This window comes from Melanotaenia boesemani, chromosome 17 (assembly GCF_017639745.1).
Source record: "Melanotaenia boesemani isolate fMelBoe1 chromosome 17, fMelBoe1.pri, whole genome shotgun sequence".
In the NCBI taxonomy this organism is placed as follows: Eukaryota; Metazoa; Chordata; class Actinopteri; order Atheriniformes; family Melanotaeniidae; genus Melanotaenia; species Melanotaenia boesemani.
The window spans coordinates 19,308,897-19,336,764 of record NC_055698.1 but is presented as its reverse complement, the minus strand read 5'-3'; the positions used below and the strand labels follow the sequence as shown (position 1 = coordinate 19,336,764).

Here is a 27,868-nt window from a genome sequence, read left to right as displayed (position 1 = left end):
AAGGTCTGGAGACAGTTGAAATGGTTTGTGCACTAATGCTCAATTTTCTCATTTAACCTGCCTGAACCTGACTAACCCTTCCAGGTAGAATAGAAGAGCTTTACATCCAGTAGGCTGCTAGTTTTGTTAAAGACTCTTTAACTTCGTACTAATTTAAAGGTCTGGGAGGGAGTGGTTTTTCTTTTTTAACGTTCTTCACCTGTTGGATTTCTAACTTTTACTGCCAACTCCTGTGGACTCAATCCAGAGACACCCACTTCAGAAAAGAAACATGCTGCTTTTAGAGCAACAAACATTAGCACCAGGAAAGAAAGTCACAGAAATGTTGATATTCACAGTAATTAAGTCTACTGACATACAAACATTGTATAAACATAAAACCAAAATCTGAAGGAAATACCTTTAGTTAGCTTTGTAAATAACAGCAATTATTAAACATTGGGTTAATATAAATACAAGGCAAAACTGGCAGTAATAAAACTCCAACTGTTAATAAATAAAAATCAACACAGAAAAAAAAACACTCGTAAAATCTCAGTGTGATACACTCCAGTCTAGAAAGTAGCAGTAATTTGACTATAAACTGTTTGCCAGCTGTCACTGAAAAAGAAGAAAAAAGAAGGAGAAGAAAAAAGAAAAAGATGTGTTGTACACATTTCTCAACAAGTGTAAACAATTTCCCAACTTTTGCTCCACCGTCAGTCTTTTGGTGCTTTTCCAGTACATGGTACTATGCAATATGTCTTGACTGACTATGCTGACCCTTTTTAGGGTTTTTATTGTAGATATGTACTTGAAACTGTCCAATACGGTTTTGATGTCTAAGCCGAGGTTCCAAATGAGCTGAGTCAACTTTATAGAGTGACATAGAAACACTGCAGCGCATTGATTGGTCAGAGAAAATCATCATCTATGGCCCTTAAGCTATTATCTGCTGAAGGCCAGACACAGCATGAAGTTGTTTGGAAGTCCAGCACACAGCCTACAACATCATTTTTTAATCTCTTATTTGTAATTTCTCCCAGATTGCTTATTGCTGCCATGATTAACGAGTACATGAGCACGTTTATCCTCATGCTTGCTTATTAACTATGAGTTGTCGTGGCTTTATACTCTCTGCACTAATGAATAACCGATTCTGCCTACAGCAGCTTTGCATTTGTAATATAAAAACTTCTATTCCTCTCAAACCTATTTTTAATTTTAGTGTAATGGTAACAGCTACCAAAGTACCAAGCTGTCGCCATTTGTGAGGACTTGCACTCTACAGTGGTGTGAAAATGTATTTGCCCCCTGATTTCTTCTTGAGTTCCCACTTTCTTGCATCTTTGTCACACTTAAATGTTTCCGATCATCAAACAAGTTTAAGTGCATTTTGTGTTTACTTGTGTTGTCTTTGACTAAAAATTTAAATTTGTTAAATAATCTGAAATTTTTAAGTGTAACAAACATGCAAAAAATAAAATAAATAAATAAACAAATCAGGAAGGGGCAGACACTTTTTTACACAACTGTATTTCCTGACCATTCCCTCCCAACGGCAGCATTGCTAAAAACATTAGAGAGATTAGTGTGAAGGTCCACAAGATCCCAATCCCACTGCAGTCCACTCATCTAAATACATATAAAAATGTGACATTTAAGACTGTAGAAAAACTGTAAAAACTCTGTTTGGTTTGTCTATGTGTAAATGTGTGTGTTAATTAGAGAAGTTCAAATGTCTCAAAATAATCTTGCCACAGATCAGAAAAAAATCAAGATCAAAGACCCTAAAATAGAATATTAAATAGAAACTAAAGGGCCCTCAGGGACAAAATCTCCACCTGCTGGTTGTTAAAGCATGCATTTCAATTACACAGGAAGCACAAGGGGGAAGAGCAAGATAGTGTAAATGCAAGCATGCATCCACCTCCCATGTTCTCTTTTAAACTGTATCTTGCTTTGTTTGTTTGTAGCTCTGTTTTTTTTTTAAAATAATCTATAAAAATCTTTGGAGCTGAAATTGATTATCAGTTGTCAACTATTTTTTGTCTCTTTTCTCCTTCTTTATTGTTTTCATCTATCTTGTAATTTGATTTTAAATTTTTTTGGGCTTTCACTACATGCAAACTTAAAAAAAAAAAACAATAGTCAGCTGCTTTTCCTGTATCCCATATTCATCCCTGATAATTGCTGAATCTTTGTAACACTGACCTCTACTCCGAAAAGAGGTGGATTCCTAAAAGAGGGATGATAGAGAAGAACTTTTGTTTTACTCGTAACTGGTAAAGATAAATCTGTATACACAAAGGATCGATTTCTTAACACAGCCCAAGGCCATAAAACTATAAATTCTGCAGAAAGCTGTTCGTGACCTCAACACGTACAAATATTACATAACACAAACATCACACACTTGAAATTTTACCTCTTTTAAATCATATTTTTATTTAAGCATCAAAAATACAGCATATGTTGACAGAAAGCAAAGCACTGTCACCAGTGAACAAAAGATTCTGATGTTTTATAGAAGAGAAAATGGTGCTGTGGAAAAGACAGATCATTAAAATATCCAAAACTCCATGAGCATTTCCTTTTTACTCTGCCTGTTCTTTGCTGCCATGCCATTATTTACTCCTGACGCCTGATTGGTAGACTCATGTGAGTGTCGGTTACCAACTGCCCAAGGCAGGCAGTGTACAGTACTTCAAATGAACTCGTGTCTCAGATCCTCATATTAGTTCATCATTATCACTGTTGTTTTGGGATTAACTGCAAGGGTCATAATTTAGCCACACAGCTCCAGCAGCTTTAGTCAGCAATCTCTTTGATGCATTGAGAACAACAACACTTGGTTATCTGCATGGAGCAGACTTTTCACTCCAAGACACACAGGCTTCAAAATGAAAGCAGAGCTTACACTGGTCTAGCTGCACTGTTGACTCATTTATGTTAACACTGGCTCTCGTTCCAGACGATGATGGACTCTTTCTGGCTTGACTTTATGAAGTTTAATTTTAGTTAGAGTTGCTCAGTTTGTCTTGAAACAAAAAATATTCACTATTAAAAATGCCAAAATCATTCGTTTTACTTTAAAGGTGTTGTTTGCCATGAGTGCATGTAAGATATAGACTTATAGAAAAATGTGGGTGAGAGTTTGCTCGATTTTTCAGTTAGGACCTGCTCATTATGAATGTTGATCAGTCTGCAGTTTGTAACGCTACCTAATAACTTCCCCAGGCTACTGCTAGCACATCTACCTCAGTAATTATTTAGATTCAACTGTCTCCACACTTGTAAAAAGGGAATACAAAGCCTTGATGCCAGATGTTGAGACAAAAAACATAAAAAGAGGAGCTTGACTGAGAGTTTCATGGAATAAAGTGAACATAGCAACAAAGATTCAGATGTTTATAAGGCCTCTCTTTTGAGTCCTTTCACACTAATGGCCTGGTGTAAGAGATATTGGAAAGTGTGACAGAACTTTTGTTGCTATGGACTATAGACTATATGTAGGTAGAATACTTGACATTTTGCAGTGCCTCACTAATTATAATGTTATGGACAACAAAGACATTTTCTGATGTGGAATTTACATTATTAATTACTTACAAATGCTTATGATTTAGCTCCTTGACCATCTAGGTAAACCAACATCTCCTTTTTCAACATCCTTCAAAATTGTTTTACCATATTCATATTTTTTATGTATTCATCCACCCTGACCTCTTTCCCACCAATCCCAACAGATTTGTTGTCTATGTGAATATATGTTGTTCATGTCTTTACAGTGTGTAATGCGCTGTTGACATTGTTGAATCAGCATTGAGTCTGTTAATACTACAGATTGCACTGGTTGGCTAGTGTATTGAATTAACGTGATACAATTATGTAAATGATTATGTGTAATCATCAGAAACATCACAGCTGTTTTCTTGATGTCTGTTTAGAATCTACGGGCCCCATCAATTAAAAGTTCTGCCTCTGGAGGCAGTGACCAACGTTTCAAGGCTTCTGGTGCCATCTGGTACTGGAAATCTAGGTTTGGGTGCCTCTTCTGTTTACCTTTATTTGAACCCAAATGAATTTGCTAAAAAGCTAAATTTAGAGTATAGAAGAGATGAGTTATAGAAGAAAATGGGTCATAATCGTTTAATTCTGCAATACTTTGGCTTGTGTACCACTAGCTGCCCAAGTGATGGGTAAATAAATGTACAGAAAACTTTTTTTTTCTTTTTGGATTTTATTCTCTGTAAAGCATCATAAGATAAGTTGTGCTGTGAAACAGTTCTGTATGAATAAGACAAAGAGTAAAGGTACAGTGTGTAAGGATTAATAACAGCTAGCAGTAAAGATGAGCATAGCAATAACTACAAATGCCAAACATATTTGTGAATGAATGGATGGTGTTCTTTCAGACATAAAAAGTTTTTATCTGCAAGTGGATCCAGAGGCCTCAGGAGCAGCGATGACTGCACTGCTGGTAACTTACTTGTGTACATGTATACTGTCTTCTTCTATCTGTCTTTTAGGGCATTACTTATCACAAATGGTGCTCTAGCACCCATCAAACAAAGCTGGCATTCAGTTGTAAAGGTCAGCGGGTTCACACTTCACACACTGTTGCTTGTCCTCTGAAACAGGCCATAGTAAAATGGTGGCAAAATATGGCGGCTGTCATGTATGTGTACCCACAACAAGTAGATATAAATGGTTCATTATGAGGAGTAAAACCATCCATCCATAAATTTTTTATACCTGTTTTTTATCCAATACAGGGTTACACAGGGGCTGGAGTCTATCCAAGCAAATAGCAGGTGAGAGGCAACGTACAACCTGGACAAGCCGCCAGTCCGTCACCAGGAAGAATTCTTGCTGTGAGGCGATGATGCCAACCACCACACCACCATTAAGCTCCAGAATAAAAATACAATTATTTTAGTAAAGTAATTAGGCATCAATAGAAACACAGTTTTTAATCATATATTACATTTTTCTATTACTGACTAATCTTTTAGTGTTAAACATGACTATTGAGCTGTTAACTTATTAAGACTAAATGTATCATGTGTCTTCATCTCTCTTTTTTCATGCTTGCCTTGATGCACATAAAGGTTTAGTCAGTAAATTATAATGACTTTTTTTTCTCACATTTTGTTAACAGTTACTTGAGAGGGGGAGAAATCAGATATTTTAATTTTATATTTTTAAAAAGAAATTAAACCAACAATCCATCCATCCATTTTCTGCTGCTTATCCGGATTCGGGTCGCAGGGGCAGCTGCCTAAGCAGGGAAACCCAGACTTCCCTCTCCCCGGCCACATTTACCAGCTCATCCGGAGGGATCCTGAGGTGTTCCCAGGCCAGCTGAGAGATGTAGTCCGTCCACCGCATCCTAGGTCTTTCCCAGGGCCTCTTTCTGGTGGGACGTGCCCAGAACACCTCACCAGGGAGGCGTCCAGGAGGCATCCTAACCAGATGCCCGAGCCACCTCATCTGGCTCCTCTCGATGTGGGGGAGCAGCGGCTCTATTCTGAGCTCCTCCCGGATCACCGAGCTTCTCACCCTATCTCTAAGGGAGAGCCACCCTGCGGAGAAAACTCATTTCAGCCGCTTGTACTCGCGATCTTGTTCTTTCGGTCACTACCCACAGCTCATGACCATAGGTGAGAGTAGGAACGTAGATCGACCAGTAAATCGAGAGCTTTGCCTTTTGGCTCAGCTCCCTCTTCACCACAATAGACCAATGCAGAGTCCGCATCACTGCAGACGCCGCACCGATCCGCCTGTCGATCTCCTTCAAAATTCTTCCCTCACTCGTGAACAAGACCCTGAGATACGTGAACTCCTCCACTTGGGGCAGGACCCTATTGCAGACCCGGAGAGAGCACTCCACCCTTTTCCGGCTGACCATGGTCTCGGACTTGGAGGTGCTGATTCTCATCCCAGCCGCTTCACACTCGGCTGCAAATCGCTCCAGTTATGAAGTTGTCTGGGTATAAGCGTTTAAAATAGCTCGTTGTCATGTTTTTTTCTGTTTAAATGCAGAGACTGAATAGATGCAGAACAGAATACTAATGAGACAGATGATGGCAGATGGGGAAGGAAATTGAGAGAGTGTGACTGACAAAATAAGTGAGTGTGTTTTCCATTTGGAACGACTTCACATATCTGTTGGCACATTTGACTTTGATTCTGCTTTGAAGGACTTGGAGATGTTTTATGGCATCATGTGATTGCAGCTTACACAGCTGAAAGTTTCAGAGGACATGTTAATTTTGTTGGAAGTGGACCAGACTGATCCTCAACAAAGCATGAAAAATATAATATGCATTGCTTATTCAATGCTACTGTTACTACTGTAAATTATATATTGTTTTGTGCAATTCTGAGATTTAAAATTTTTATTTTAGATTTTGAATATCAAATTGTAAATTAATTATATGAGTTATTGGAAATGAGTAAACAAAGTCAGAAAGTGTGGAGGGTGATGCTGAAATTGTGGTGAATTGTAGAAATGTTTAACTAAGACATCATGATAAAGAGGCATAGCTATGGATAAAGGTAAATGTTTTCCCCCCAATACTTCTCCAATACTTAAATTTTCTTCTTACAAACTAAATTTAAGTATGAGACCTTTTAAAATGTATATATTTTTTTATCATCAAGGATACTATGAAATAAATAATGTTTAAAAAAAACTTCTGAAAAACAAGTAAACCATAAAACATCAACAAATGAGGTGTTGGTTGTCCTGAATAAAACCACCTTGTGTCTGTCTCCCACTGACTTAGTAAAAACTGTTTCAATAATTAAAAACCGTAAAAAAACAAAAAAAAAAAACAAAAAAAAAAAAAAAACAACCTTATTGACCAATTAATACTAATCACATTTAGAATTGACTTATTGGCCTCGTAATTTCTCTCTTTTCTGCACTTGCCCTTTATTTTCTTTATTCAGTTGTTTAATTTAAATATGGTTTTGTTAAAGTATGAATACTGAAATAGACTCAATTATTGTCATTATTATTAAACATACTTAAAATGTACCCATAGAGAAGAAAAAGAGGACCCGTGGAGTTGAGATATGAAAGAAATAATTTTTTTCTATGTGCCTCTGATTGAAGGACGCTGGGTATATTATTTTCTGCTTTTTTTTTTAGAAAGCAATTTGACATAATTTTCAAAGTGCTTTGGTTGACAAAGCACCAGGAGGATACTCAGATTGTAGGGCAAGAGAGAAACAAAGAGTAAGCCCCAACAAAAGCGAAACAAAATCAAAGTTAAACTTTTTCTTATGGGAATTGCTCTGATTATTTGGGGGACTCAACATTATTCTTCAGTTCACCATTTTATCCAGTTTTTCTTTTTTAAAGCATGTTGGAAAAAAATGGCAATGTTCAGATCTTAATGAAAGAGTCATTTTATATTTCAAATATTTAGAAAGGCTTACAGACCTAAGCATTGCTGCTGAAGCTTCAGTGCATTAGCGTAAATTATGAAGATCGACCGACAGCTGACTTTTTCATTTTAATTTGAGTGAGGCTTTCCTTCTAAATATTTAACAGAAAACAAACCTGTTCAAGTTCAGTTCGGGAGAAGTGCATGTTCTTTATATTACTGCACATGACTTAAAAGACATTAGCATTGATTTTTCCCACAAAAGAAGACATCTGAACATATTCTAGAGGATGTAAACAATAAAATCAGGAATGGACCAATTCCATTAGCTGCCTCGGTTCAGGGTCACGGCCTTGTGCTTTTGTGATTCACTGCTGCTGCAAAAGCATCTGAATAGCAAAACCATCTATTACAGATGAATCTGAGAGTTGCTATTGGCATTTAATTCCTGCTGGCTAATTATGTATTCAAAGTATAAATACCTGTTCAAAAAAGTTACCAATGACACCTGCTGAAATACATAACAGCCCTTAAATGACTCTGAGTTATCAGTATGTATTTTTCTGTTACAGAATTTTTATAACACAATGCTAAGAGCTGTCCCTACGAAAAAAACAAAAACAAAACAAAAACAAAAAACAACTCAGCCCTCTTTTCACAACTGTGAAAGCAGCTTAAGGATTTGTCTCACAGATTGGGGATTTATTCCCTGATGGCATAATGAAATAAAGATAGTGTTCTGTTTCTAAGCTTAAGGAGAGGCTGGCTTATGTTCACCGCTCTTGAATATGCTACGATCGTCGGATAGTGGAAAGTGTAACACGATGCTGCAGTTATCCTTTCAGTGAAATTCACAGCTTCTGTCCTTCCACTCAGTGGAAAGATGTCAAAGGTCCCGGTTGCTCACCTGCAGCCGGGAGGCAAACCTGACAGGAGTTGACATATCAGCAAGTCAGGTCACTTCAGAGTTCTTGTCTTGATTTATCTGCTACATACTACAAAATACCAGAGGTCATTAAATCCAACAGTACCTTTGGCTCAGATAGAATCAGCTCCTGTGTCTCAATAAATGCAGGGTTTGAACGCCACAGGGGTTTTATACAATTTTAAAAGCAAAGATTTGTAGTAGAAGACAAAAGGATACATCACCAATAGGATAGGGTGATTTGACAAAATATTTAGGATGCCAAAGATGAAGAGTAAATTACATTTTCATTTTCTGCAGAATATTTGACTCTTCTTCTTTGGGTATAAAAAAAAATTATGAAAGCAGGGTTTATACACACAAAAAAACATTTCTTTCTTTTTTTGTGAGACTGTGCAGAGAAACACTCCATGTGGGGGGTAAAAATGACATCTATGACTTGACAAAAATGTCAATCTCAGATGTGGAAACTCTTTGTGGAGTGTATGTCCCTCATGCCACTTGCAGAAGTGGTACTTTAGAGCAGGGTTGCCCAAGTCTGGTCCCCCAGATCTACTATCCTGCAACTTTTAGATGCATCCCTTCTCCAACACTCCTGAATCAAATGAATGCCTCGTTACCAGGCCTCTTCAAATACAAATAACATGTGGGAATTCAGCCATTGGATACAGGTGTCGGGGACTGGACTTGGGCTCCTCTGCTTTAGAGGATGTTATTATGATTCGCAATTAATATAAACAAACAACCGTTTTAGTTGGTGTTTCAGTGACTATTTAAGTTGGAGGACTTGTTTTTTATTTAATACGGAAATAGTTTAAGCCAGCACTTGATTACTACTAGCTGGTATTTGTTCTTTTAGCTGATGAAAAACTGAGCTCACGAACAACGCAAAACTTCTCAACACCTTATATTTACTCATTTGTTTGATTTCACCTCCAACAGGTTTGCAAGTTGTACCATTACCAGCTTTCTCATAATTGTTAACATGACTTTGCTTACTATCCGTCTTTTTGTGGAGAATGATGTTTTTTGACTCGCTTTTATTATCCATACAAATGAATGAAACTGCATTATACTGTATTCTGCAGATACAATCACTAATATGTTAACAGCAGCCTGTTCACTGACAGGTAGCATGATGAGATACTAACTTACTGTGCTCACAGGAAGCCATTTTGGATTTTGAGATAAGGAGTGGTATGGTTTCTCTGACTATGCATGTCGGAATTCTAAATTTGGAGACATTCCCATTGAATTGTCCAACAGAGAACTAATAAATTCCAACTTCGGAGTTCAAATGGAACACAGCATAACCCTAGAGTTGTGGACGTGGATTAATTTAGCCTGCAGTGAAGAACTTTCTTCAATTTTTATATCCATGAATCTTTTAAGCTCTTTAAGCTTTGATGAATGCTTTGAATGCTGAAGTTCTATTGACTGACCCTTGTTTTTAAACAGTCTAACATGAATCCGGTGCTCTGTTCTACTTGTCTACATCAAGCCACAATACTTTAATCAACTTTAATCAGAATAGTGAGTTGGGAGGTTTACATTAATACCTCCTTTGGGCCTAAATTGAGCTTTGGAGCAACAAAGATTATGTCTGCATAGTATGAATTAGGAAAATTAAACTCTAATTTTGTAAAGGTCCACATGTTGTTGTTGTTATCTCCTTATGGTGGCTGTGCTGTGGTGTCTCTGGTGGCCACTATAATCCAGTAACTGACAGAAGTGATAAACAACTACGAGACTGACTGATGACAAAATGTTCCCTCCAGAGGTTTGACAAATTGCACCATCGCTTCTTAGCTGCACCTAGCATTCACCTGTTAGTGTGCATCAACCATATAAGCAATATAAAACACTCTGTGTAAACCTCACAACAGGAAGGCTTATCTCATTTATGTGCTTCCATATGTTGTAAATGCCTCTGGATGTTAAAGAGCCCCCTGACCTCAACTGTAAGCTTTGAGACTCCCTGCAAACAAACACTGCAGCATCAGACCTGTGACCTGCAACAAACCCCTTGCTTGCACCCTGCTAGCAATAACACACACATACACTAACACACACATTAACTGTTTGCATTAAACCCTGTTTGCCTGAAAGAGAGAGAGGGTTGTGTAGTTGCTGGTAATTTAGAGTGATTTAAGACTGTGTCTAATAATATTCTGGTACCTTGGACAGAGTGATGCAGTTAGGCACAAATTATAGTTATACCTTGAGTGTATGTGTGTGTGTGACTGTGTGCGTTGTTGGACAGTATGAGTCAGTTAGTGATGGTATTTATAGTTACAGGATGAGGTGAACGGAGGACAGACAGTCGCACAACAAACAAAGTTGTTCAATATATTAAAGTCATCACAGTTCACACACACACACACACACACACACACACACACACACACACACACACACACACACACACACACACACATACATGTCTTTACCTCTTTGTGTGGACCACGTCCTCAGAGTTCATTGTGAGGACCCCTACTTCCACTATAGGTGGAATGGTGCAAACAACAAAGCTATCACCAGGTGGGAGTAGAGAGTCAGAATATCACTTCAAATATCAAAACACTCAAAGTAAAAAAAATCTTTTTCTTGTACAGTTGTGAGGACCGGGTCCTGTTGCCGGGTAGATTAGACCAGTGTGTTTCTCCCCTTTTTCCTGGAAGTTTCAGAGTTTTATTTAACTAAAACAAATTGTGCATTACAGTTTTTTCAATGGGAGTTTTTCACACTTATTTTGTTCTTGTTTAGGCTTATGTTATGTCTGTTAATATATATGCAATATTTGGTGTCCATATAATAAACTTTGTTATAACCGTCCAGAAACGTCATATTATGAAAATGTACTCATAGATTAAACAATGCCAGGTAAGCTGTATATGCCATGGCAACAGCTTCCCACATTACCCTTTCCCACCTGGAGCAAGGTGGTGCAACTAAAAAGGTCCTACAGACAAAAGCATGGTCCTTAACACATCCAAAACAAAGGAGATTATAGTAGATTTTTCAGGAAGAAAACAGACACTGTGTTGAGTGGGCCTCCAGCTTTCGGATTTGGGTATCAATGTCAAGGATTACGTGACCTGGATAAACCAACACCTAGGCAATTATCAAGAGGCCACAGCAGCTAATTTACTTCAGGAGAAACCAAGTAAAAAGATCACATAGAAACATAGAAACTGCTGGTTTCTATGTGATCAGATTTGAATGTTCTGCTGGCCAATGAAAAATTGTTTACATGTTTGAGCATCTGACTAAACTTTTCAAACTTTTAGTGCCTGAAAAAAAAAAAAAAAAAAAAAAAAAAAAAAGAAACCAGTTGAAGAGGAGAAAGAAATGTAAAGGATCAGTCAATTAAAAAATATGTGGTACAGCAAAATTTATTTACCATTTAAAACAGTAGAACAGTGGCCCTCATGAGAAAAAAAGGCTTGCTGTAAACAGCATTATTGTGACATAAAGTGACTCTTTGCAACAAAGCCTAATAAAAATGTTATAATAAAAAACAAACAAAAAGAAACCTTCCCTTTGTAAAAATACTTAAACTTGCAATTAAACAATTGCTTTAAAGCATTCTTATGGCACTGTACAGCCATATTTAATTTTAAACATTGTCTAACTGTAACTTAAACATTTTAAGAACTTTTTTCTGGGGCCATTGTAAAATAAACAAACTTAAAACAACAAAAAAGAAAAAAAAACTATTTCTGTCTTTTTTTCAATGTTGTGATGGTGTTGTACACCTGGTTCTTTATGTCTCTCCATGTCCGGGTTTGTAGAGATGGTTCTCTCTCCAGAGCCTTTTGGCATGGTTCCTTACCAGGAACTCTTTTTAGAACAATAAAATTGCCCAGCTGTCGTTGTACAGCAGCCTTTTCAGTTTTAGTCCACGGACGGCGGATCCTCACCTCTGATTCAGTTAGATGTTTTGTCTTGCCTGTAACAGAAATCACAAATGAACTCCATTACTTAAAATTAAGTATTTATATTATTTTGGTGAGTCACATCTACATTCCCCTCCAAAAGTACTGGAACAGTGAGGCCAGTTTGTGAATGAATAGGAAAAAAAGCTATCAATATTTTCTTTTTTCTATGTTCTATTTTGTCCCCTAAACCTTAAAATATCTGCATGAATAATCTCATCATCGAGGAGTAAAAGCGTGAGTTTACTTACTATGAAGTTTGTATCTTAGTTGAGATGAAATCCGTGGTGACTGACTGGTTATCTTAGCAACTAAACTAGCATGTTGCTATACTGTGTGTATAGTGATCACATCTGCGCATCTTTTAGATAAGCAAAGGGTTGATACAGCGCTTGTCTGGTATGTTGACAACAAAGATTTTTTTGCTAGTTACTGTGATTCTAAACAGGAGCTGTTGTTCACAATGTATGGTTTTTCATGGGAAAAATTAGATATGTACCTAGGATGCATTCATAGTGCGCTTACTGCATCCTTTCAGAGTTTAATGTGTCCGGGACACAAGACGCGCACCTAGCACCATCGCCGCCTGTTACACTGATCACCTAAATAATAAAGAGCACTGAATGTTCACTTTGTTGTTCATGAATGGGATGGGTGGGATTGTGAATGTTCACCCTGTGCATAATGTAGTTAGAGGTGTCACCATTATGAAAACAAGAAGGCTGCCTAAGGGGAAAAAATACATGAAATTGCTAAGCTGAAAAAAGATGGAAAATCAATCAGACCCATTACACAAACACTGGTTATAGTCAATACAACCACCTGGGATGTTTTGAAGAACAAAGAAACTACTGGTGTTCTAGGTAATGGACATTGATTGTTAAATCAAGGTAAACATCAGAAGCTGATTACAGAAACAGTACAACCCTAAAACAACTGTATGTAACATCAGCAACAACCTCCATAGCGCTGGAGTGAAGGCATTACAACCTACTGTTGTCAGAAGATGTCATGAACCAAAGTACAGAGGCTAAACCAGAAGATGCTAACCACAAATTAGCAAGAACAGGAAGGTCAGACTGTAATCAGCCAAAAAAAAATCAAGGACAAAGTTTTATGGACTGATGAGATAAATATGAACTTTTACCAAAGGGATGGAAAGGTTAACGTTTGGAGAAAGAAAGGATCTGCTCATGATCATGAGCATACAAGTTCATCTGTGAAACACGGTGGAGGTAATGTCATTGCTTCTTCTGGGATGAACCACTCATCTTTTTTGATGATCTAACAACAGAAACACATCTTCCAGTTTAAAGAAAGATGCAACCAAACTGATTCATCATACAACAGATAATGGTCCAAAAGGGCATCAGGAGCATCATCCATTCAGTGGGAGCAAGAAGTGAAATTTTAGACTGGTCACGTCAATCTCCAGATTTAAGCCCCATAGAGCAGCATTTTACCTGCTGGAGAAGAGACTACATGGACTAACCCCCAACAGAAGCAACAAATTAAAGACACTGTAGTGAAAATATGGAAAGTCATGTCAAAAGAAAAATGCAAAAGTTTGAGGGCAGTGAGTCCCAGGCTTGATGAGTATATTGCAAAGGATTTACAGCTAGATATTAAGTTTCAATTGGTTTTAAAAATATATGTTTTAACACTTTAGATTACCTAAAAATGTTGTGTTTTGTTCCAAATAATTTGATATTCTGAGCTCTGTATTAGATACAGATGTAAATACCTGAAAAAAAAAGTTGCACTCTTGTCTCAGATTCGTCTTTTGATGTCAAACACAAATGTTGGTTGTCTACAGCAAAAATAAAGAAACTGGCCTCTCTGTTCCAATACTTTTGGAGGGGAGTGTACTAATAAACCTGCCTTGCCTTAGAGATCAACATTCAGTCTGACAACTGAGCGGTGGCATCGCCAGCCAATTTTCCCAAAACTTCAGTCTTGGATATTCTGAGTCTAGTACCAGTAGTCAAAACCAATGTAAGTAACTTTACATAATGCTGTTAAACCTAATTCAACTACTTCATACAGTAGTCACCTTGTGTTTTCCCTTTTACTCATCACTTTCTCTCTTCTCCTCATCACTTGCTTTTTTCACATCATTGCTACTGGCTCTAGAACATTCTGTTCTCCCGTTCCTTTATCTGACACTCTCCATTAGTTGCTGCAAAGGCTCGAGACACCCTTGCAAAATACAAACTTGAGGGCTGAAATAAATTATATGAATGACACTGTAAGAATAACCACATGTGATCAGAGAGACTGAAGAGAATAACAAGTTTACCTTTTTTCTTCATCATTGTCGTCTCTGATGGCTCAGGCCTCTGGGTCAGGCAGAGCGGTTCTTCTATTAAAGAGAACATATGTTAAAATCACAGCAGTGGAAACCTTAATATACAAACATCTCTCACTGATGAACCTATAGTAGTTTTCATACCATCTGAGTCAGCAGTAGGTTCGGTCATTCTGGCCCTTTTTACTTTGGAAGGTCCTTAAGAAAATAAGAATAAGATGAGAATAAACAACGTGAACACTGAATAACCACATGGGATCAGAGAGACTGAAGAGAATAAAATGTTTACCTTTTTTCTTTGTCCTGGTCATCTCTGATGGCTCAGGCCTCTGGGTCTGGCAGTCTGACTCTTCCACTAGAAAGCATGCATGACATGTTAGTAATAAAAAGAAAAATCACAACAGCAAAATCCATTATATACAAACTTCACACACTTATTAACCTATAGTAGTTTTCATACCATCTGAATCAGCAGTAGGTTCGGTCATTCTGGCCCTTTTTACTTTGGAAGGTCCTTAAGAAAATAAGAATAAGATGAGAATAAACAATGTGAACACTGAATAACCACATGGGATCAGAGAGACTGAAGAGAATAAAATGTTTACCTTTTTTCTTTGTCCTGGTCATCTCTGATGGCTCAGGCCTCTGGGTCTGGCAGTCTGACTCTTCCACTAGAAAGCATGCATGACATGTTAGTAATAAAAAGAAAAATCACAACAGCAAAATCCATTATATACAAACTTCACACACTTATTAACCTAAAGTAGTTTTCATACCATCTGAATCAGCAGTAGGTTCGGTCATTCTGGCCCTTTTTACTTTGGAAGGTCCTTAAAAATAGAAAAGCAGTATCATTCTGAAAAAATTATTTTACAACTGAGACATTCATACATTCATATTCTTTACTGCTTAGTCCAATTCAGGGGGGAGGTGGAATCTATCCCAGCAATTATTAGGCGAGAGGCAGGTACACCTGGACAGGTAACCAGTCCATCACAGGACTAACACAGAGAAAACCAATCACACCCACACTCAGTCCTATGGAGAATTTAGATGAAATAATAAACCTTACATGCATTACTTCAGATGATGGGAGGAAGCCAGAGAACCCGGAGAGAACCCACACATACATGGGGAGAACACGCAAACTCCACACAGAAAGACCACTGTTTGAATCTCCCCACAGCCAAAGCTTGAACCAGCGTGAGGCCATGGTGTTAACCACCACACCACCATGCACCCCACACTCATGCCATGTGCCATAAAATGGTTGAGAATTAACAACGTGAACACTGAATAACCACATGAGATCAGAGAGAGACTGAAGAGAATAAAATGTTTACCTTTTTTCTTTGTCCTGGTCGTCTCTGATGGCTCAGGCCTCTGGGTCAGGCAGAGCGGTTCTTCTATTAAAGAGAACATATGTTAAAATCACAGCGGTGGAAACCTTAATATACAAACATCTCTCACTGATGAACCTATAGTAGTTTTCATACCATCTGAGTCAGCAGTAGGTTCGGTCATTCTGGCCCTTTTTACTTTGGAAGGTCCTTAAGAAAATAAGAATAAGATGAGAATAAACAACGTGAACACTGAATAACCACATGGGATCAGAGAGACTGAAGAGAATAAAATGTTTACCTTTTTTCTTTGTCCTGGTCATCTCTGATGGCTCAGGCCTCTGGGTCTGGCAGTCTGACTCTTCCACTAGAAAGCATGCATGACATGTTAGTAATAAAAAGAAAAATCACAACAGCAAAATCCATTATATACAAACTTCACACACTTATTAACCTATAGTAGTTTTCATACCATCTGAATCAGCAGTAGGTTCGGTCATTCTGGCCCTTTTTACTTTGGAAGGTCCTTAAGAAAATAAGAATAAGATGAGAATAAACAATGTGAACACTGAATAACCACATGGGATCAGAGAGACTGAAGAGAATAAAATGTTTACCTTTTTTCTTTGTCCTGGTCATCTCTGATGGCTCAGGCCTCTGGGTCTGGCAGTCTGACTCTTCCACTAGAAAGCATGCATGACATGTTAGTAATAAAAAGACAAATCACAACAGCAAAATCCAATTATATACAAATTTCACACACTTATTAACCTATAGTAGTTTTCATACCATCTGAATCAGCAGTAGGTTCGGTCATTCTGGCCCTTTTTTCTTTGGAAGGTCCTTAAAAAATAAGAAAAGCAGCATCATATGAGAAATCAATATTCAGTTTGACAACTGACAACATTATGGCATGAAATGGTTGAGAATAAACAACGTGAACACTGAATAACCACATGGGATCAGAGAGACTGAAGAGAATAAAATGTTTACTTTTTTTCTTTGTCCTGGTCATCTCTGATGGCTCAGGCATCTGGGTCTGGCAGTCTGACTCTTAAACAACAACAAAAAAAACACGTGTGTTACCCAGGAATCATGTATAAGTCTTATTCTCAGCAAACCCCAAATTAATAAAATTTGCTAAATGATTTGGGGGTTATACCATCTGATATTAGGAGCTGGTGAAAGTAAAAGTTACCACAATGTTTACAGCTTTGCCAAACTGACTCACTATATTTAAATGACATGTCGATAAAACAAATGACCCCCACCCAAAAAAAGTATGTCTAAATGTACATCTTTCTGTTTCTGATTTGGGGCATTGGTTGCTCAGATGGCAGAGCAGGTCATCCAATGAGTAGAAGGTTGGCAAAGAACTGTGTCCTTGGGCAACCTCCATGAATCAAATGTTTTCTTTGCTAGTATATGAATTTTTAGTGGGGGGTTGGATAGGCTGTTGGTGCACATTGGCTGCCATGTTTCTGTGGTACCTGTAACTTACCATCACTGACCAGATAATGAAGCATTTCTGGTTGCCTTGAAAAGTGCTATATAAAATATAATGCATTATCATTTGGGAGAGCTGTCTCTTTTTGGTACTTTAATGCACATTTTACTTATTATTTTGACATATAATGACAAGAGGGTTTAACTGAAAGTGATCAGTCATTCATACCATCTGTGTCTTCAAAAACATCTGCATTAAAAGCATCCTTATCACTTTCACTTGGTTGAGACAGTTGGGGAGCTGCGTCTTTTGCAGACAAATCAACTGTGTAATAGAAAAAAAATAGAATGTTGTGCTCAATTTAACATTTTCACAAGTCCATCTATAACAAAGTAATCCTGTTGAATGTTTCATTGTGGCTAAATTTAATAGGAAATAAAAATTATACTCACTTTCTAAACCTAGATCAATCTCATCAAGAGATTTGCCTTTGTACACATCAGTTCCAAGTTCCACTGCCATGAGCAACTTGCTCATTTTGGCAAGCTGGAGTGTGTTCTCTGTCAGTCGGTAGTATTCTCGATGAACACGAATATCGTGTCCCATAAATTTAGCAAGTTGATCTAATTCATTGTCTTTCAGGTTCATTATCTGACTTAGTGTTGCCACATGTTTCCGCAGCTGGGTGGAAGTGAGTGTTTCAGGCCTGCTTGCCCCACTGAAAACAGCGTACTTTCTAAGGCAGTCTGAACCTCGAAGATGAGAATCTGAATTCTGTCTTGCAAAGACATATTCATTGCTGTCCAAAATTTCATTGTCCTGGTTCCTATTTTCAATGAGAAAATCTAGTGATTCACTCATCTGTTTTGTAAGGAGCACTGGCACTTTCCGACCCCTTTTCCCTCGGATCACGATCCTGGTGAACGTTTGGCTCAAATCTTGTTCCAGTTTTGAGAGACACTGCATCACATCCCTATTTGGCTTCTCTTTGTTTCTCTCCTTGTAGGTGACCAGAGGCATTTTTGCAGCCTCACCTTGACGTCTTCGATTAAAAAGAATGATTTGTGAAAGAATGCACTCACTAAGAGTTTTATATGCTTGAGGGTTAGGTCCTTCCATTAGTTTCTGTTTAGAGGCCTCCTCTGTGGCCTTCAGCATTTTCTGAAGCTTCATGACATCCTCTGTTAGTGGGATCATTTCTTTTTTGTTCCATTTGTCCTCTTCTAAGTTTGTGCGTGCACGCCTTGACACATAGAGGTCCCACTCTGCAGCTAACAAGCCTGAGAAGCTCCTCACTCTACTTGCAGCCATTTCATCTTCAGCCTTTACATGTTGTCCAATCATAATGTCACACACTGTCTTCAATGAGTGTCCTAATTTTAAAGCAAGAGATGGCGTACTGTACCTGTATTTGGTCCTTGTGTAACCAGATGCTTTTTTTGATGCTGCCACAGCTAAAGAAAAATTAGGTGGCACAAGAACATCTTGTAGGGTCTTCACTTGTGAGTTAAGGGACTTTGCAGCAAGCATGAATCTACCCAACTCTCTCATCTTTTGGCTAACATGACCATCTTTTGAGCGGTCATTGCCATGTTTCTCTAAAAGTCTGTCACCATATTCACAGATGAGCGGGTCATTCTTTACCTCTGTTGATATCTTATCAACTACCATTCTGCAAATGAGGTCTGAACACCTTTGAGATGCTTGTCCTCTGAGAGGAAGAAGAGAGACAGCAGCAGTCTGCACTCTTCTTTTCTTCTTGGGCTCTTCTGATCCACTGTGTGTGTCCAAAAAAGTTTTCCGACATAGTTTTTCATGTCTCCATAACTCAGTTTTTACAAAGAAGGCATAGCAAATGTTGCATGGTAAATAATCTTGTACATTTCCACTTTCAGATGGCTGTCTATAGGTTACAATTTCGCCTTTTCCACTTTGTAGGACTTTCATGTTATGAAAATAATTGCCTTTCCTTCGAAGCTGCTCCAACTTTTCTTTTCGTTTCCTGGATTTTGGTGGCAGACATATTACAAGGGCTACTTCTTTTTCATCACTGTGTTTCCGCATTAGGTGTCGTGCCATTTTGCTTTGTGGTTTTTTACAATATACACAATAGTGTCTCTTGTCCCACTTTCGTTTATCTCCCTTGTAACAGGTTTTCACTGTAACGGCAGACAGACCCCCATCTTTACCATCTTTATTCAGATTTTCTGGTTCTTGAGATTCATCACCTGTTTTTTTGACCTTCAATTTGGATTTGACTTCCTCGCCTTCAGATGATGGTGAGGATGAGGGGATATAGTCACTTTCCATTTCAAGACTAGATTCTGGCAGAGAATCATCTGTTGACTCCTGAGCGATATCCTTAAAGAAATAAAAAAGATCATTTAACCAAACTTGCAAAATTTACATTTAAATGAAATGTGGCCAAAAAACAAATTGTATAATACAGAATCATCCACTGGCAGTTAATGAATATTTAACAAAGATCAGGTTTTCTGATTACCAGCCTGATCCAACCAGTGAATTCCACAATTTTGTTTGTAGCACAATTTAAACTACAACATAGTATCAGAAAAGGCTTCCCATCTAAATTACCAAGTGTGTCTATGTTTGAGTTAAGTTGAAGCAGCACAGAACAACTGAGACAGGAATCAAGACAAATGGCATAAAACTTAGTTCAATTTCCAAATAAATCATATATCTGATCAACAAGTTATTGCCCGTCAGCAAACCTGCACTCAGTTTTTGAGGATTTCATTATAGACAATCAAAGTATAATAGGATATACGTCATGCATTTGATTCTCACATTCTATGTATAACAAACAATACAGTGGCAAGCATTTCATTGTGGTTAAATTACACATGCTTTTTAAACTTGAATGACTCTCAGATATATAATCTTGTGTCCACCTGGGTTGTTTTATTTAGTAAATTAACTAAATTCTGTTGGTTCATCAGTTTTAAAAAATAGAGTGCTATGTGACTCCATAGATGGCTTTTATTTGACAATTAATGGTATTTAACTGAATGAGTTCAGCAGAAAGAGGCAAATACTGTGCCTATATCTCCTTATGATTTACTTAAAATGAATTACATACCAATATCTCCTCTTGTTTTTCTTTTTTTCTGTTCATCATCTGTGAAAGAGAAATCAGTATAAAACATGAAAATAGACATGCAAAACAACAACAAAAAAACTGTCAGGTTTTAGTTTCAACAAAAACCAAAAATGTAGTATAATTTTTTTTCTTCTTTTTTTCTACTTTTTCTTTTTAGAGCAGTTCAACTAAAACATAGAAGATAGTTGCTTTGATTGAATAGACAGGAAGACTTGATTTTAAATACTTTTGATACTGACCAGGAGTTCATGGAGATGATTGTCCAGACATGAATTACATTTTTAAAAAGTCAAGAGTGTAAGATAATGAAAAAAGTTATTGCACTCCACTGTAAAATAATTAAATTAAAATCACAAGAAGGCAGTCAAATCCAAGTCTCCATTCCTCCCTGGATATTTTACTGCTTTCTTGTGATCATTTATTTACTTTATCTTAAGTCACAGGAAGCTCTTTAGCTGAAAGAGAACCTAATTCCAGCTGTAGGATACCTGTTTGAAATCTTCTCGACAAGGACCTGTAACTCACTGAAGAAGGCCAAAGGCCAAAAACTGTTACAGCATCTTCCTCTGTCTAGATCACACATTCTCAGTCATGAGAATAAAACTATTCTTTACTTGCAAAGGGAATCCTGACTTGGAGGATAAACATTTGTTTTAGATATAAAAATTCAACCTTAATAAAACTCCACGGACTGTGCTCCATCTGGCAGAAATGAATCCACACAGATTAACAGATAATAGATGTGATTTCAAATCAATAATTAAGCCATAAAAGATAAGTCTGATGGTGTAACTGCAGACTCGCAGGTTTGTAAAATGGCTGAATAAACACTTAATAATCAATTATAAATTCATGTCAGGTGTAGGAAAGTCTTAGAAGTGTTAGAAAATTTTTGTAAAATAAAATTATTTAACCATTTCATGTTTCTTCATGCTCAGTAAAGTTGTATATTTTAAAATACTTTGAGTTTCCATTATTATATAGAATGAATTAGATGCATTCATTAGTTTATACTGTTAAATCATTCTACCTGGATGAATATGTAAGGTAGCACACTGTAAATGGGTAATTTATACTGCTGAGACACCCTACCTGCATTAATGTACTTGCAGTTTAATGTTTGATCACTTGTTATTTTTTTAAGATAGTACCCTGATGGATTTATGATTGTGAAGTAATTAATAAACTTTTTATATAGCACTAAACTGTGAACTGTAAGAAGAATCTTGGGTATTGTTTTCTTGGGGTAGGCACAGATTGACAGCTATGCATTCAGCCTGCCGTGGGATATTTTAACAAGGCTGACAGAACACCGGGTCCCCAACATGGCCCACTAATGTCACCTGCGCATGTTCTATACGTTTCTGTTCAGCCTGTTCAACTTATACCCAAACACACTGACAGAGAGATTTATGATGGTTCTGATGTTTTTTTGTGCCTAGCGTTAAATGACAACATGCGGCAGCCTTGCTAGCTGGCTAAGAAATGTTAAATAGGCTAATGTTTGCTAAGTTTGGACAAGCCAGTCAAATCCCTTTATTTATGTAGGGCCAACTCACAATAAAAGTAATTTAAAAGTATCTTATAAATAAAGTGATCAAATTCTGTACTAATTAATGTAGTCTAATTAAAACCAAACAGCTCCGTATGGAGAGACTCTTAAGAAAAAAAAAAAAAAAAAAAAAAAAAACAAGCTAGCATTTTTAAATAGAAAAGAAAAATGACTTACCTTGATCAGTTGTGCCGTTTGCTCATGCTGTAATTGTGCTTGTTTTTTGGCCTCCAGTTTGTACTGCTCCTCACACTTCTGATGGTGCTTCTGCAGCCGCTGCAGCCACCGAGACCTACGAGGTTCCAGCATGTTCTTGCAGATGCATTCATGAACCCTGAGAAATTATAAACCCCTATCTTCTTGTCAGAAGAGTTTTTGTTTTTAGATGTTAAAGATGTCAAAATTAAATATAAATCACTCTCAAATGGAATGATTAATCATGGTACAGATATTATGATGGTCTAGAACAATTTTAGAGATTTAGAAAAACTAATTAACTGTAATATTTCATTTCAGAACTGTATAGTCAGGTGTCACCCAGTCCCCCTGAACGCACCGCTACATGGTGAAGAGTTTGGGAGTGCAGGTGCTTAATTAGTTTCACCTCTCCATGACCTCGCTGTGAGACTATGACCAAGCTGGAAACTGAGACATGAATTCTGTTTGAGACCAGCACCTCTTTCACCTATGATTATGGTTTTTAACTTTAAATGGAAGTATAAATAGATTTACAAATATGTTTAAGACATGATTACATATTAGATGGCATTTTAGATTAGATTTTATTTACATTTAATTTAAATATAGTTTAAAACGGCTATATGGTTTTTATATTCTGAAACTACCTGTAAAAAAAAAATAAAATAAAAAAACTGACTAAATAATACATGCTCTTGATCTTGCTTTAAGAAGAGGATGGTTTAGCTCAGTTTCAAAGCTTTTAAAGTCACCCCTCCCCGACACCCAGTGCTGGCCTCATGTAACCAGAGGAAAGCATTTGACTGAGGCAGGGCCAGTGTGGCATACAATCAGAAAAAGAAAAAGAAAAAAAAAAATAAAATTACTTCCTGCATTTTGTTTAAAGTGTGGAGGTTTTGTTACATTATTGACCATATTTTGTATATTCTTAATCTATGGAATATTCCTCAGCATTTAACATTTCTGTCCACAAAGCCCACCTGACCACCAATGTATTAGACGTGGAAACTTGTTTTTAAACTGTCACAACTGTCTTAACTACACTATACTTTGTCTGATTTGCTTCAAACTGATAACACTAAAATTGACAACTGGTACAGATTTGAGCACTCTAGCTTGAAGTATGAAGTGCCATGACTCCAATATACTTTGAGCTATAGTGCTGATATTTGAACGTGGGGTCCCACAGACCAGAGGAAACTGTGGTGTGAATATGGTGACAATTGGACAAAGTTAAATTTTCCCCTCTTTAGCTACTCCTGAGGTCATGTTTTGGCAATCTTTTAACCTTGTGTGATTTATCCCAGACTCTCCATGTTTGTAGTACAGGCCACCAGAAGCAACTGGTCGAAATTTCACACCTCTGGACCCAAGGATGGGGTAGTTTTGGCCCAGGAAATGTGGGCCCATGCCAGGCCTTTGTTTACAAGTTTGAATCAGGGTGGTATTTTGCACACAGACTGATTATCTTCACCATTCCATTGCAGCCTTGTAGAGCATTATTTCAGTAAACACTAACCCAATTTTGGTGTCTCTAGGCCATTTCCAGGCCGAAATATTTAGATTTGTGTCCAGTCTAATACTTTAACATTGAGGCCTTGTTTGAAAAGTGCAAAACGGGGTGGCTTTTTGCACACAGACAATCTAGCTTCACCATTCCAATGCAGCCTTGTAGGGCATGGCTTCAGTTAATACTGACCTGATTTTGGGGTCTCTAGGCCATTTCCAGGCCGAAATATTTAGGTGTGTGTCCAGTCCAATACTTTAACATTGAGGCCTTGTTTGAAAAGTGCAAAACGGGGTGGCTTTTTGCACACAGACAATGTAGCTTCACCGTTCCAGTGCAGCCTTGTAGGGCATGGCTTCAGTTAATACTGACCTGATTTTGGGGTCTCTAGGCCATTTCCAGGCCGAAATTTTTAGGTGTGTGTCCAGTCCAATACTTTAACATTGAGGCCTTGTTTGAAAAGTGCAAAACGGGGTGGCTTTTTGCACACAGACAATGTAGCTTCACCGTTCCAGTGCAGCCTTGTAGGGCATGGCTTCAGTTAATACTGACCTGATTTTGGGGTCTCTAGGCCATTTCCAGGCCGAAATATTTAGGTGTGTGTCCAGTCCAATACTTTAACATTGAGGCCTTGTTTGAAAAGTGCAAAACAGGGTGGCTTTTTGCACACAGACAATCTAGCATCACCGTTCCAGTGCAGCCTTGTAGGGCATGGCTTCAGTTAATACTGGCCTGATTTTGGGGTCTCTAGGCCATTCCAAGGCCACGCGCACTCCAAAAATGCGAAGGTGGGCGTCCACCGGCAGTACTTAAACATTGAGGCCTTGATTGAAAGTGTAAAACGGGGTGGCTTTTTGCAGACAGACAATTTGAAGACACTGTTCCAATGCAGGCTTGTAGGGCATAACTTCAGTTAATACTGACCTCATTTTGGTGTCTCTAGCCAATTCCTAGGCCGTGCGAGGCCCAAAAATGTGTGGCAACTGTAGTCGTCTGACCACGTCTAATACGTTTACATTGAGCATGTGTCTTTTTTGTTGGCATTTCATGCACATGCATGTTTTTGATGCAGGTGCTGCTCAGCCTCGTAGGGCCCACAGCGTATATTGACTGACACGAATTTGGGGCTTCTGGGCCCTTTCGGCGGCCCTCCAGATCCCTAAACGTGATATAATGGAAGCGAATAATCGACAAAGTGTTCACTCACCTATAATTCCAATGCAAAATGTTTCCGACCTCCCGGGCGGCCCCCAAGGGCTCGAGGGGCCTCAGAATTTTTTTTCACTCTTTCCACACAGAAAATAACAGGAGCTCTTGGACTTGGTGACCGTAAGAGAATTTTTTGAAAAGTTGTTCATTTCTGGAGGGAAAGTTTTTTAGGCATCACTGTGCGACAAGGGCTTAATATATGGATCACAGGGCCACCCCGCTCGTGTCCCAGTTGGTCCCGGGCCTCTACGTTGCACAATGTGCCTGCGGGAGGCCGTCCATGTGCCTATCAAAATGAAAGGGGAAATCCTATGGAAAATGCATTAGACATGGCCGCTCAATTTCTTGGAGAAAATCAATCCAATTTGGATCAAATTTGCACCTCTCATTCTTTCTCCAGGCCTTCAATCATAATCCGAGAGCTGGGGCCCCAAGAGTCTGTCCAAGACTACTTTGTTTTCTGAGCATTACAGCGACGTAGCGTCAATGCTAGCCAACTCAGACCATTCCCCTGATCACTCCTGCCTGTTTTCTTGTCGATCAGACACAATACGACAAAGTTATGGCGTGAATTGATAATGAGGTCAAAGGTCATCTCTCCAAGGCCAATGAATTTGCATTGGAGGGTTTGCACTGGAGGGTTCACGCTTGTTTGACCTATCTCGGAGCTTCACCTCCAAATCAACCTCACAGGGCCTGAGATTTGTTTTCCAGGGGATTTGCTACGAGTACTGAGTGCTTCCTTTAGGTCTCTCGCTGAGTCTGTGGGTGTTTGTGTGGTGTGAGGAAGCGGCAATAGCTCCACTGAGGTGTCAGGGCATCCGTCTGGCGTACATCAACAGTCAAGGGAGGTTGAGCTCCCGCCAGTTACACATGCTGCCACGCAGATGTATCCTCTAGAATAGCGATTGCCTCCTCTCCTTGAGAGTGACACACATCCTGGGAGTCCTGAATACGGGCATGGACCTGTTGTTGTGCCACGGTGGACCTGTTCGCATCAAGGAGAATGCGCAGTGTGCTCTGTTTTATTCTTTAAGCATCATGGATGCTCCCCTGGTCGTAGACGCACTAGTGCATACTTGGCTGCCCGGGCTTCTTTACTCATTCCCTCCCCTGGTGTTGATTCCCCCACTCTGGCCAGAGTGGGGGAACACGGCCACGCACTGATATTGATAGCTCCACTTTGGCCTGCCATGCATTGGTTGGCTGAGATATATTGGCTGCTGCACGCTCAGCCTTGGCATGCAGGGGAGGGGGGTGGTCTTCCACCCACACCCAGAAAGCCTGGCACTGTGGGCTGGGCCCCTGAGTGGATCGCTCTGCTGTGGGACTCCCACAACGGGTGATTTCTACTATACAGAGGGCTGGAGCCCCCTCCACTAGATCACTGTATGACTCTTAAGTGATGGGTCTTCGAGGAGTGGTGTTATAGACACTGCCACGTTCCTTTTCAGTGAACAGTGGGGGTGATTTTGTCATTCTTGCAGGATATGATGTCAGAAAGAAAGTCTTCTCCATGGTTACTTGGTGGCTATCACTGCCTGTCGCATGGCGTTTGGAAAGCAAACTCCAAGCCAGCACCTGTTGGTCTGCCATTTTATGAAGGGCACACACAGGCTTCTTCCTGTGCCCAGACCGCTGGTCCCACTGTGGGATCTGGCTGTGTCCAAAGTCAGTCCTCGAGGGCCACAATCCTGTAGGTTTTCAATGTATCCCTTTCTAACGCAACACAGCTGACTCAGATTAAATGGATCCAGTGTATGAAGTTCTGCACAATGACTCATTAATTTCAATCAGGTGTGCTGAAACAGGAATACATAGAAAACCTGCAGGATTGTGGCCCTCAAGGATCGGTGCTGGACACCCCTAATATAAGCTATCATACATTGATGGGTAAATTACACCACAGAAGTATCCTGTTTTCATAAACATATAGGCTATCATACAATGATCCATTAATTTTTAAAGAGGAGGTATAGCACTTGTAAAATTATATAAGATAACATACATTAAGGGGCTAATTTAAACTGTGGAGGCATCCTCCCAAAATAAACATATAAGCTAGCATGCTTTAAGGGGCTAATTCACACTTTTGAAGCACCCTCACTATATAAATATATAAGCCAGCATATTTTAAGGGGCTAATTTACATTTTTGAAGCATCCTCTCTATATAAATATATAAGCTAGCATACTTTAAGGGGCTAATTTACACTGTTGAAGCTTCCTCTCAAAATAAATATATAAGCTAGCATGCATTAAGGGGCTAATTTATACGGTGAAGGATTCCTCCCTGCATTAATATATGCTGAACATATAAACTGACATACATTGAGGGAGTAATATATACTGTGTAAGCATCCTCACTGCAAAAATATATAGGATAGCATACTTTAAGGGCTAATTTAAACTGTAGAGACATCCTCCCAAAATAAATATATAAGCTAGCATGCTTTAAGGGGCTACTTTAAACTGTTGAGGATCCCTCTCTGCATTAGTATATATCATATACTGATGGGTAATTTACATTATGGAGGCATCCTACATTCATAAACATATAAACTGGCATATATTGATGGGGTAATATATACTGTGGAAGCAACCTCACTGCATAAATATATAGGCTATGTTGATTAGCATATGTTTATTAGGTAATTTATAGGGTGGCGACATGATACCTGCATTTTGTTATAATACACTGATGGGCTAATTTACACTGTGGAGGCATCCTCTCTGCATAGATACAGAAGCTAGCATAGTTTAAAAGGCTAATTTATCTGTTTGAAGCATCCTCCCTATATAAATATAAAGGCTAGCATACTCTAAGGGGCTAATTTACAGTGTGGAGGCATCCTCCCAAAATAAATATATAAGATAGCATACTTTAAGGGGCTAATTTAAACTGTAGCGGCATCCTCCCAAAATAAATATATAAGCCAGCATAT

General features: G+C 38.5%; 1 protein-coding gene across 8 annotated transcripts; it reads right to left on the bottom strand.

Annotated features, from left to right (window-relative positions):
- Positions 1–11,683: 11,683 nt before the first annotated feature.
- Positions 11,684–22,407, bottom strand: LOC121628352 (proteoglycan 4-like). Of its 8 annotated transcripts, XM_041967385.1 has the most exons (16): positions 22,188–22,407; positions 20,438–20,476; positions 19,566–19,698; positions 17,566–17,661; positions 16,508–16,567; positions 16,363–16,416; positions 16,192–16,257; positions 16,047–16,100; positions 15,894–15,956; positions 15,327–15,380; positions 15,156–15,221; positions 15,011–15,064; positions 14,840–14,905; positions 14,695–14,748; positions 14,542–14,604; positions 11,684–12,256 (listed from the first exon to the last, which is right to left on the bottom strand). In XM_041967385.1, exons 1-16 carry the CDS (start codon positions 22,317–22,319, stop codon positions 12,021–12,023), a joined length of 1,290 nt encoding a protein of 429 aa, XP_041823319.1. In that variant the 5' UTR covers positions 22,320–22,407; the 3' UTR covers positions 11,684–12,020. The 8 variants fall into 8 exon arrangements, with proteins under 8 accessions (XP_041823319.1, XP_041823320.1, XP_041823321.1 ...); XM_041967386.1 differs by lacking the exon at positions 17,566–17,661 and having other exon boundaries at positions 22,188–22,343; XM_041967387.1 differs by lacking the exon at positions 17,566–17,661 and having other exon boundaries at positions 19,605–19,698; positions 22,188–22,342.
- Positions 22,408–27,868: the final 5,461 nt, after the last annotated feature.

Excerpts from the sequence above, each read along its gene's own strand:
- LOC121628352 (XM_041967380.1), bottom strand. The coding sequence starts at position 19,416 with ATGGCACGACACCTAATGCGGAAACACAGTGATGAAAAAGAAGTAGCC. Across the intron at positions 17,662-17,789 it reads GATTGATCTAGGTTTAGAAA|TTGATTTGTCTGCAAAAGAC; the intron begins GTGAGTATAATT and ends TCTATTACACAG. Across the intron at positions 15,065-15,155 it reads GACCAGGACAAAGAAAAAAG|GACCTTCCAAAGTAAAAAGG; the intron begins GTAAACATTTTA and ends TATTTTCTTAAG.